Genomic DNA, 12,325 nt, shown 5'->3' on the forward strand with positions numbered 1-12,325 from the left:
ACTAAACCATGTCACTAAGCACTATGTCAACCTGTCTTTTAAATACCTCCAGGGATGGTGCCTCAGCCACTTCCCTGAGCAGCCCATCCCAATGCTTAATATCCAATATCCAATGCTTAAAATCCAATACACACTAGAATAGCAATCAAGAGGGCTTTAATTAATAATAAACATATTGTTTACACACCTTTACAAGTCTACACAAAAGCATTAACAATACATAGAGCTGTTCTAAACACAGGATGTCAGCTTTCTTCAAAGTCAAGCCACTAAAATTTAAGTTAAAAAAAACCCTATTGGGTCATCTTCTCCACTTTTCCATCCAAAGTGGAATCACCCCAGGACAGAAACTACTTTTGTTCTAATATCTTAATATGTTCAAGGTACTAAGGCTCCTTTTAAAAAACCAAGCCTATAAACATGTATTTCTTTCCCACACCCTTTCCAGTCATTAAGCATTGACCTTTTGCCAAGGGCATCTGTTTTCTTTTAATAGTGTTTTGATGAGAAAGTTGTGTCAAGGCTCCTCCTTGTGTCACTGCTAGACCATCTTCCACAGTGCCCCAAACTCCAGCAGGGCCAATTCAGACTTTGTTGCTCTTTTCTAGAGCTTTAATGATGAATTCACTGAAATCTTGTGTCATCTCATCTAACCACAGCCTCCCCCGAGCAACTCAGATCACCCAGGACTGCAGATGCCCTGTGCTTGTTCATGGGAAAAATCAGGGTGACCATGTTTCTTCTGAGCAAAATGTGACACCCACTTCTTTGACCACCCCTCCCTATAACAGCCCTTCTACTAAAGAAGTGGTTAATAAAGTGAGGATGTGGGCAGTTGGAAAGGTCACCACCACTAACACTCACTGAGGTGACATCTGAAGTGATTACATGCACATACCTTAATGAGTTTGGCAAACACTTTGTTTTCTATTTTAAGGCCTAGGATTGGATTGCTTTTTTGATAGACAAACACAACTCTAGAGAATTCTGTTGATTTTAGTGATTATTCTCTTAATTTATGCTGTAAAATCAGAAACTGGGCCCCAAGTTCCAATCTCTTTTACTTTTTATGAGACTGGAAAGTGGAGTGAATCAACCCTGGGGAAGGACTTTGCAGGAATAAACAAACTGCTTTAAGCATACACAGTCAGCTAAAGAAAAAGTTACAAGTAATAAAAGGGAAGTCAGGTAGGAAAGAGAGAAATAAATGCTTCTCCAAAGACAAAATATAGCATTTAGATTAAAAGTCTTCCAGAATTTTTATATTTTTTTTTCTCAGAACCTCCCTCTAAATGTATGCACTGCTTGCATAATAGTAGGGAGGTGGACTACATAGGAAGAGAGAGCAATTTTCTTAATAGTGTAGAAGTTGCTTTCGATCTTTCAGAGGCCTGATGGAGGTGGGCAGACAGGAAAAACATTTTTCATAATTTTAAGGAGGACTTAAAGCATAAGCATTGGTGACTCTCGAGTAATTCCATAACTTGAATCAGGTAATCAAAAGCCAAAAAAAGCAAGGCCATCTCTTAACAAGACTCGAGATAATATCGTGTAAATGTCACTTCCTTCTCCCTCTGGTTCAGTCAGTTAATGTATTATTTCTTCTTACAGCCAGAATTTGACAGATCAGTCTAAAATAAATTACTAGTTGACAACAATTCAGTATTTGAAAGATGTCACAGTGTTTTGAATAGATAAATCATGCTTGAATTCATATTCCTGTTATTCAAACTCGAAACCCTGAGGGTACTGAGGTGTGAGAGTGTTTGTCTTGGATTTCATTAAACATTTTGGAAACAGCGCTCGCTGGCTGACATCCAGTAGGAGTATTAATACCCTCTGACCAGAATCTGTTAATCATTAATGTGCTTTTGCAGTCAGGCTCAGGCTCTACTGTGTCCGCAGTGGGGTACATGCGAAGAGAGGATAAAATGACTGTAAAGAGGTCTACCCTGGAGAAAAGGAGAACAGGGTGTGGGCTGGCTTTGTCAGACAGAGGCCGTGGAGCTGACTCTTGGCTAGGGGAGGTCAATGCAGCTCTACTTAACCCACTGGAATTAATGGAGATTTTGGTCATCTGCGTTGAAAGCTAAAGGCGAATAAACGCAACGACCTCTCTGCCAGTGCAGCTGGTGTAAGTTACTGGGATAACTCTGCACTCAGACTCTCTCTCTGGTCCTTAGATCAATCCAAGTTAAGTGCAAATCGATCCAAGTAAGTGCAAATGGCCTGCCAGCACTTCATTTTTATTTATATAATGCTTCTGCCTCACTAATCAGAGGTTTAACTTTGCCATGATTGCTCATAAAGATGGTGTTTTCTCCAGTCATAGATGAAGAATGGCAAAAGACTCAATGTGTGCCAAGGGAAACCTGTGTGGAAGTTGCCAAGGAGCTGGGTACAACAACCAACAAATTCTTCAAGCCTCCCTGCGTGAATGTGTTCAGATGCGGAGGCTGCTGCAACGAGGAGAGTCTGAGCTGCATGAATACAAGTACAACTTACGTGTCGAAAACGGTAAATGAGGCTATTCATCTGCTTTCTTTTTAGCCTGGCTCTCCAAGAAGGGAGGGGAAAGAGGATGTTTGGTTTCTTAGATCCTGTTATGAAAGATCTGTCTGCACTATCATAACAAACAGCAGAATTAATTTTTTATCCACGCGGAGTGAGTGCAGGCATGTGCAATAGCATTTTACATTCATGTTGCCTTATTAAAAATGGATATATATGTGTAGAGATGAAAAATCAGGCCCTGAGAAAGTGACTGCAGGCTCATGTGATGTTAAGGAGTTTAATCCTTCTTTAATGTATTGTTACTTGGACCCAGGACCTCTGGAGAGTATTGGCTTATGGGAAACCTCTGCACCAAAGGATTAAGAGAGACTCCAGGAAATTTTGATGTGTGAGGCCAGGAGTCTGAAAGCTGCATTTTTAAAACTGCTCTCAATGCCAAAAACGCTGGCTAATAATTTTGGATGTGCAGTTTTGCGAGCCTAAAAAGGGGACATTTTCAACAGGAGAGGACAGATGCTCTCAATTTGAATGCCTCAGGACCTGAATGTCCCAAATCACAAGTCACTTCGGAAAAGAAAGGCTTAAGCCAGTCAATTACTGCTTAGGTGCAACAGGCAACAAAGACCTGAGTTTTAATGACCGGTTCCAAAAGGTGAGCACGGAGCAGCCAAAGAGCTTTTTCTGTAGACTCCCTCTAGTGTCTATGTACAGAGAGATACCTTGCTCCAGTGGGTGACTGAGCAGAGCTCCACAGTTAGTACTTTCAATCAGCTCTACAGATGAAACCATTTGTGTTAATACCTACAGAAGGAGCACAGGAGGCTGGTCCTCTTAGATTAACCTTTGCCTTCTGCATTCCTTCCAAAAATATAGAACCTTTTGATCTGGAGTAATGTATTAAATTCCAGTTATTAAAAAGATTTTTCTTTAAATCAGAGCAAAGGGCAGTTGTTTTAAAAATAAAATTGAAATCCTCATGGGGAGCAGGTCCGATTCACTTTGGTGTTTGTTTCAGGTTTGTTGGAATCTAATTCCACTGTGTCTGGTTGTACTGGAATACAGTTGGAGTAAAATAAATCAGGGCCTGTCCTTCTTGCGTCAATGTTCATTAATTGCTTTCATTCCACACCAGAAGGAGAAAGCTGTTATGAGCTGTTGGCCCCACACAAAAGACATCCGATCACCTCAGGGAGCTAGGTCAGGCTAAAAAGTATTTACTTATTTATGTGTTTTTGGAGCAACAGTTCATAAGTTTGTTGAAAAACTGCAGTTCTGCAGACTGTAACATTCCTTTAGCGTCCTTCAAAATAACCATTCCCTCAAAAGCCCCCAGCTAAGTTCCACTCCTGGATACACCAACATCAGTCCAGATTTACTCCTCTAAAATGAATGGAATTACTCCCATATTAGTGATAGCATTTTTTTCCTGGTATAAAATATCTACGGAAGGAAATTCATGCCACCTAAAGTTAAACGCTATGATACCTACATTTAAATGTCTAAACAGTCGAGCTTAGGAATTTTTCTCAGCCCCTGGATGCAGCATTAAGCCAAGACATGTTGGCATGCAAAGATGTTACCCTATGCTTTGGTTTCCATGGGAAGGAAGCTGGCTTGGGGGGCGGTGGAGAGGGTGTGGGTCATTTCCGCAGCTTCTGCTCATAGCTACCCAAGGAACCAGAGCTTCCACAAGGCTACTCAGAGATCATCCTAAACAATTTGGATGCATTGAAGGTAGGCTGCTTGGTTCCTTAGGCTCCTGCTATAGTCAACAGAGAGACGTTTCCAGGATGATTCCCTTCAAGAATCCAGGTGAAGCAGAATGAAGTCTCCTCTATTTACTCCTGTTTCTTCTCTCTCGGAGGAAGCTGTGGGGCTTAAGTTAGGACCCTAAAGATGCATGCTGTGATCATACCCTAGGACAGTTAAAAAGCTGCATCCCTAAGTGGTTGAGATTCAACAGATGATATAACTGAGAGCAAAGTTCCCAACACCTATATCTTTTCCATTTGGCCCTAGCATCCAGAAGAGGCTTCTGAGTGTATTTGCAAATAATTTTGAATGTCTTGGGTGTTTAATAGCTGGTAATACAGCACTGGGACCACTGTTTTGGCAAGGTCCTACCTTGGTGGGCATTGCTTATTCTTCTCTTCAAAACCCTCAGTGCTCACCTGCTCATTTATACCTATGCTAACTATCTCTTGAAAAGAGCACGTGTGGGGCAAATGGTGGGAGGTTTTAATTTAAAACTCCAAATATTAACTGTATAACAGAAACTGAAAAACAAATGTTATTTCATCCACCTAGCTCTTTGAGATCTCAGTTCCCTTGACAAGTGTTCCTGAGCCTGTGCCGATCAAAATTGCCAACCACACAGGCTGTAAGTGTCTATCAAATACACAGCGCCATCCGTATGCCATCATACGAAGATCTGTCCAGTATCCGGAAGAAGATGGGTGAGTTAATTTCCCTCTTTTACAAACTGTTACACGTGTTATGCAATCTGAAGTAGGAAAATTGTTTTGTTCTGATTTGGTCATTACAATGGTCCCTTCACTTTCTGTTATCTCAACAGTTTTTCCAAATATCTTTATTATCACTCAGGGTTAGAAAGCTTCAACTAAATCTGGTGAATTGTAAGTGAACAGATACCAGAATCCAACAAAGAGCAGGCTCGTTCAGTAGGATCAGGAGTCATTAAGACACTTAGGTGCCTGAGAGTGGACTCAAAGTGCACATATTAGCACTGTGGTCCACTGGAACTATATGGGTATGTGTGCATAGACTTTTTCAATGTGATATGGGCAACTCTGCTCACGCAATTGTTAGCCAGGGCACACAGAGTGCTGTGGTCAAGCTAAAGCCCTCTGCCATACTTCACAGCATGTTGGGTCAGAATCAGTGTGAACCACGGCTTTGCACTTTCTGGTCCAGTCCTGGTTTGCATCTGTCAGGCCGATTGGCTGGAAAAAGTGATCTCACATCTGACTTCGAAACACGGTATAAAATACCTGTAGTCCCGGTGAGAACAGGCTACATTAATTTAACAAAGACTCTAGAAACACAGATCGCTTGAGTGACTCATTGGAAGTCAACTCGGGTGTCTCTGTCTAGCCCTGCGTGTAGGCTTGCCCCCGTGATTGCACTTCAGTTAGATGTCTGGGCTGGGGGAGATATGGCATTTCAGCAAAGCCCCTCCAGCCCTCACTCAACCTGCTGGCCACTCTGAATCCTCTTCCGACACAAATACAGAAGAACCTCAGCTGTCTTTCAGTTTGTGAGTTCCCCTCCCAGAGCCAAGTGCCTAAAAGTCAAACCTCTGACCCTGAAAACAGTCCACCATACATCCTTAAGCATGGGCAAATTTAAACTGGAGCTGCGTTTTCTGCCAGCATGGAAAAATGGAATACAGTTACATGGCATGAATATTGTAAGACAAAGGCTACCCTGGATGGGGTAAAGCTGTATTATGGAAAAGGGGAGCTGCAAAAATGTAGCTGTTTCCTAAGGATGTAATCTGAAATGCACGCTGTACCTGCTCCGTCTAGTTGCTGGGAGCCAGGCAGCTCAGCCCTATCAGGAAAACCATCCAGTCCCAAGGTTTTTGGCTTGCAGCAGTAATGGACACAGGTGTTGTACCTTCACGTAGTGCAAGTGGCAGACCCAGCATACTAGCAGGCTCATTTTGCCAAATGACTACACTGATATGCCTATTTTTTAAAAATTCCTATCTTTTTTTTTTTTCTTCTAGATGCCCCTTTACCAACAAACTTTGCCATAATGGATGGATCTGGGATAGTGACAAATGTGAATGTGTTCTAGATGTACAGCACTCCAACAGACGAGAAGGTAAGGATGAAATTAAAAATGGACACTTTTGCTTGCCATCTCCAGGCTGCTTATGTTTCATTTTGGTTTTGTCCCATTTTTTCATGGAGAGAGTTATAGTTTTAATTCCACACCCTTAGATAGACTTAGCTTATGGTGTAGAAACTCGCCTGACAATAAACACTCATATCTACTTATCCCCCTCTCATGTTTTTTGCTTGGACGTTTTACTCCCTCTGTATTAGCAACCTGAATAGCAACTAGGAAAGTATGAAAAAGAGTTAGTGAAGTAGACACCCTGGATAAATTTTTATTTTACATGGGCCTTAAGTTGTATGATGGGAAAACTTTTTAACTGTAGAAAAAAATATGCTCTGGAATATATTGAATGGGGAAGGTGCTGAATCTTTGTTGTGGAAAATTCTTAAAAACAGACGTATCAGAATAAGATTATTAGCTGTAGTCAGTGCAAAAGGTTATAAGACCTTTCAAAATATTTTACTATTTTTTATGACAATACTGAGGTATTTAGAAAGCTTTCAAACTGATATGTCCTACATACTCAGAAGTATGCAAGTATACCCTTTCAGGTCTGCGGAAGCAAAGGAAAGAGGGTAAAATTAGTAGAAGTTTACTTCTCTTCTCCTGTTTTCCTGGAAAACTTTAATCTGTCAAAGAAATTTGCAGGAAATATTCTGGAGGGTAACTGCGTAAGTCTAAAGATACTTACTAGCAGTAAAAATTAAGAGAAGTTAAAATTTCTCCAAGCCCTGTATAAGGTTTTTTTTCTTAAATTGTTTTTGTCAGAAAATTGTGCTGGTTAAAATAAAATTATCATAGCACTAGAGCAGACGGACACAGAAGAAAGCCCTGTCTTTGTGGTTTAACCTACATGCAACAATAAAAGCAAGCTGGCAACCAGTTACTAGACTAGCAAGCTAAAATAAAACTCAGTAACCTCACAAACTGGTCTGTTGATTACAATCTCCTAATTTTAATAAGCAAGAGATCAGTTGCGTAGTGGCTTCTGTAGGATCTGTTCTCATTCCGGATCAGATCATTTGACCATCAGGTCAGTTACTTAAGCTCAAGTTAGACTTTTCACTCAAGAAAGGATTAGTACTCTATATTTCAGAGTATGTCCAAAGGAATGTGAATAGCCAGAGTCCTCCTAACTCTTAGCCTTTTGTAAGGTCAGCTTGGAGCACTAAAAACTGTGGCTTGTTGAATTATAGCTTTTGTTGATATAGACTCAATATTTCCTCAGATAAAATATCATTCTCTGAAGTACATTGTATTTGGCAGTGGCTGGGGCAAAACAACTTAAAATCTGTCTTTGAGGTTGAAACAAAGTGAGACTAAAACACCCTACACCACTTCACACGCACCAGGCTTTATCACCCCAAGGAAGGGGTTTGTCTTCCAAGAATTTGTGGCAGATTCCTTCGTTCCTTCCAATAGGACTTGGGTTTTATTCTGTCTGGATATTGGTTTTCCAGCAGTAAGTAAATAATAATGAAGGTTTCTTTCAAGTAATGCACAAGCCTTTTCTGGCCACTGAGATCAGAGCTGAAGGCTGCAGAGGTCATAGACACAGGTTACATTCCACATTCTGTAGGTTAAATCCAAGAGCTAATTGTAAAATGACAGGAAATTACCTTCCCAATGACACATTATATACCATGGCCTTTAACCGGGGATGTGCTGCTAGCATTTTAATAAAGCTTTCCCAAAATGTGTTCCCTTTTTGCTAGGATTAGCCTCATATTGTACTCCAGATGTGTATTTTGAAGGAAGATAGATGAGGTATTAGACAGTGCATTCACTTGGCTGTGGTTTTGTTTCTGAAGAAAAGTATTTCCTTCCTTTTTTAACTGACAAGTGTGCATATGCGCTTCATCAAAGCACTAGACCAGCTTGCACCTTACTAGACTTAGTATTACCTTTGCAAAAATTTCCAAAGTATGTGGATAATGAAGTACATTGAGTAGTGAGTGTGACAGTTTGTCACAGGTAAAGACTAAATTTTTGAGATTTACTTTTTAAAACCTGCTGTCCAGTAAAGATTTGTGCATTCCAAAGCCTAACACTAGGCTCTTTTAATATACAGCCCCAAAATAAAGTATTTTTATGCAGGGTTCAACCCACAAGAAATAGCAGTATTAGAGTTAGTGAAATGATCAGCCTAATCCTCTCAAGTCCTTTTCTGCACTGTAAGTTACAACAGAAATTCTGAAGACTAGAATCTACCAGAGAGAACATGTGTGAGCCCTAGTGGTTGAAAAGAAAGAGTTAGACTCTTCAAAAGCAGGATTCAGCCACGTAAAGCTTACTGCTAAAAGATGTATGCGCTATTGCAGGACTTCCTCCTCTTGCTGAGCTGGCTATGTGTGGACAATATATGGAATTTGATGAAGAAAATTGTGAATGCATCTGTAGACAGAAGTGTCCCACAGATTTCTTTCAAAGTAAAGAGAACTGCAGCTGCTACTTGTGTAGGGAGAGCCAGGAGAGCTGTGCTCTAAAACACAAGATATTTCACGCTGAAACCTGTAGGTAAGTGCTCCTTGTTGTTTAATGTGTACACTGCAAGATCTGAATTAGCTTGAGTAGATGCCGTAGGATCAAGTGCTGAATTAGCTAGGAGGTTCACCCAAGATAAAATACCTTGCTGCAGTTAGGGAGGTAGTGATAACAGAGATGATATTTACAATACTTTGTAGAAGGAGTCTAAGGTTTATTTAATTAACATGTTTTAAAGAAATCCAGATAAGCATGCTATTCAACTGCCGATATTTGTTACTTTCCCTAATCTTAAGGGAATGAAGGTTAAAACTGTGCTACAACTGAAATTACTGTGTGACACAGGGGATTTACAGTGAGATACTGAGTCTTGCATTTGTAGATAGGTAGAATCCATCTTGTGCTCTCTGTCACAGCTGAATGCAGACTCATAGACGTCTAGGGACAAAAGCTCCCTAAGTCGGCACCCACACTATCAGCTCATTCCTTACTCAGTTTGTCCTCAGAGCAAGTAATTTTCTAGAGCTAATACAATTTTGTACACACACAAAGCCACTCAACCAGCTCTGATGCCACTGAGAAGCTGGAAAATTGTTCTGGGGTTGTTATACTCCATGCATTTCCCTAATCCTTTTGTGTAAGCGGTTTTGAGGTTTCTCTGGCAAAACTTTAATAGAAAACACCCTTTTAAAGTACTACTTTTTCATGCATTAGTTTATTTTCAAAATTTCCTTCTCAGAAAGCCTTGTCCACATGTAGAGACCCAGAGCATGCAGGAGCTCTGTCTGAAAGCTTATGTAAGGACAGTCAGCATTCAGTTTCCCTGGGTACATTAGCAAAGCTGCAGTTCACTGAATGGTGACCCACAGGGTCCAGGGTCCATTCTCATGGACTTGATAGGCTCATTCATGGAGAAGCAGCTGTGGCAGAGGGTTGGAGGGGACCTTCAGAGATCATTTAGTCCAACCCCCCCTGGACTTCCTGCTCACAAGAAATGAAAGGTTGTGACTGTGAACAAATGGAGAACAGAAAGATGTGGTGTTGTGACAAGAACTCTCAGGCAGCAAAGTCTTACCTCCCTGTGTTGTAGGGTGTTGACGCTTCCCCAAATGTTGTCTAGAGAGCATTGCAGTGTTTAGTGTTGAAAAAGTTGAGGACTGCAACAGTGAGCAACTACAATATTACAATGCTTCTCTCTTTTTGCTTTTTTCTCCTTTATCAAACAGCTGTGAGGACAAATGTCCATCCCAACCCAGAACATGCCCAACTGCAAAACCAGTGTGTTCCAGGCATTGTCGTTGTCCGAAGGAGAAGAGAGGTTCCCATGGGTCCCAAAGCAAAGAAACTCCTTGACTGAGCTTCCCCTATTCACCGAAAACCCACTGCTTTGCAAAGTAGCTGTCACTGACTTTCAAACAATAGTAAACATGAACATCTTCCACACTAATAGCAGAAGAATGATTCCAGTCTGCATTTATTTATTAGAGTAATCACTAACTGCAGGTGAATCCTCTGGGATGTTGGTAATTGTTCTCCAAGAGGTAACAACAAACGATGAACTGCTGGCTGCATGGAAGAAAGCGTAGAAAGAGCCAGTTCGATGTTACGTTATGGAAGATGAAGCTGTTACGTTGGCAATAGAGTCACTGTCACCAGCTTGTCTTTCAGAAATTGAGACTAGATAATCTTAGCCTCTGAATCCTTAGCTAATGCAGCTCCTGGGTGAAACCTTCTTCAGAAATTCAGTGTACAGGATTTGGCTTCTAATAGGTTCAGCACTGAGTTATTTGATCTACTGTCCAGCTTTGATTATCATTTTGAGTCTATTGTACAACTACTGTCAGATGTGCCATATTTAAGTGTATATAAGAAAATAAATACATCAGTTATTCGAGTGGTTTTGATTTTCCTCTGTTATTTTAAAACTCTGCCCAACAAAAAGAAAATAAGCAAAAAACCCAAAGCCATCTCAAGTACAGCCGCCTTGTGTTTGTCCCACTGGAACTGTCTTCTGCCCAAACCCAGGTCGAAACAAGGTCACTTGATCCAATAGTTTCAGTAAAGAAGAATCATTTTTCCCACGTCTGACCGACAGACATGTGTGATTTATTTATTTGTTCCTGGTGTAGTGTGTTAATCTCCCTAAGGGGATAACAGCCACACTAACAGTTACTCTTCAGTGATTTTTGGAAAGGCACGGTTCACTAAAAGATGGTTTTCCTTTTAGCTTACCATGCTTTGAAAATACTCCTTTGCACTGAAATTCCTTTCACTGGTGTGAGGTCTGAGTAAAAGTGTTTTAACCAAAGCAAGTACAAGGACAGCACTGTTTTCTGAGCCACCAAAGTCTGGACTGAGCCAGTCCAGAGAAAATACTGTGAGCAATAATCCTGAACTGGAAGTGATGGTCTTGATGACTGAATAATTTTTTCCCCTTTACTGAATTCTCCAATTCTACGCGAAGGGAATAAAGCAAATGAAACAACCGCTACAGAGATGGAAAGCTTGACACAACACAGGGAATAGAAGGCGGCTTTTTGATGTGCATCTGAGATTTTTTTACATTTATATAGGAGAAAAAATAGATTGCTTTAAAATAAAATTAGAGCCAAATCCTATAACATTGATTGAATTGTTGGATGAAACACCAAACAATTTAACGTATCTTTTGTCTGAATGAAGTGTTTAGGATTCGACCCTGGAGGAATGCTCTGAGTGCTTCCTAAGCCATCTGTGGTCTAGGCCTGTGCAAACATACCGGCAGGCTGGTTTTGTTATCTGTGCTGGGAACCGGCCTGGGATCCTCTGACCAAGCAACACAGTCTGACCTGTGAGCGTACTGGGTGGAGCCCCTGCAGCAGGGTTACCTACTGGTCTGCACTGGGCTCACCTGCTGAGGGTTCTCCTCCAGAGCGGAGGCCACATGCAACCTGCACGCACTCTGCATGGACAAGAAGGGGAACATGACCCCAGCGCGAAACCAGGTGAACCAGCTTGGCAGCAGATGCAGGCCCTTACGTTTCCCTTGCTCCTCTGAGAGGCTCTAAATCCAGACTCGTGTACATGGTGGGTGAAGTCCCTGAGCTGTATAAGGGTCCATAAAAGGAAGGAACTGCCCCATCACTTCTCTCCTAGGTCAGTCTGAGGCAGCCCGACCTCATTGTTGGATTGCTGATGGGCTACACCATTAGCACGTTCCTCAGAAAGCCAGGGAGCTGCAGAGGCAAACCAGATGCTTAACTGGTGGCACCAGAGGCATATGGAGTAAAAATACACCTTTGTGCAAAACTATACAACAGTTTTTGTACAGCTAAATTCTGCGGGAATAGTTTAAGCTTTTGCATTTCCTAGCTTCTTAAATTGAAGTTCAGCACCTGGAACCCTGTATTAATTATGTCTGAGTCTTGTCAATAACGATCTGTAAAGGCTTCCTCAGTTTTATGTTTCTTTTCCCAAGTCA

General features: G+C 41.2%; 1 protein-coding gene across 1 annotated transcript in view; it reads left to right on the forward strand.

Annotated features, from left to right (window-relative positions):
• VEGFD (vascular endothelial growth factor D) overlaps positions 1-10,758 on the forward strand; it is a 31,964-nt gene extending 21,206 nt beyond the window's left edge. Inside the window, exons 3-7 of the mRNA XM_074153082.1 lie at positions 2,327-2,517; positions 4,822-4,970; positions 6,266-6,363; positions 8,703-8,898; positions 10,092-10,758. Of these exons, the coding sequence (XP_074009183.1) occupies positions 2,327-2,517; positions 4,822-4,970; positions 6,266-6,363; positions 8,703-8,898; positions 10,092-10,218 (761 nt within the window). The 3' untranslated portion in view covers positions 10,219-10,758. The remainder of the gene's footprint in view (positions 1-2,326; positions 2,518-4,821; positions 4,971-6,265; positions 6,364-8,702; positions 8,899-10,091) is intronic.
• Positions 10,759-12,325: the final 1,567 nt, after the last annotated feature.

This window comes from Numenius arquata, chromosome 1 (genome assembly GCF_964106895.1).
Source record: "Numenius arquata chromosome 1, bNumArq3.hap1.1, whole genome shotgun sequence".
In the NCBI taxonomy this organism is placed as follows: Eukaryota; Metazoa; Chordata; class Aves; order Charadriiformes; family Scolopacidae; genus Numenius; species Numenius arquata.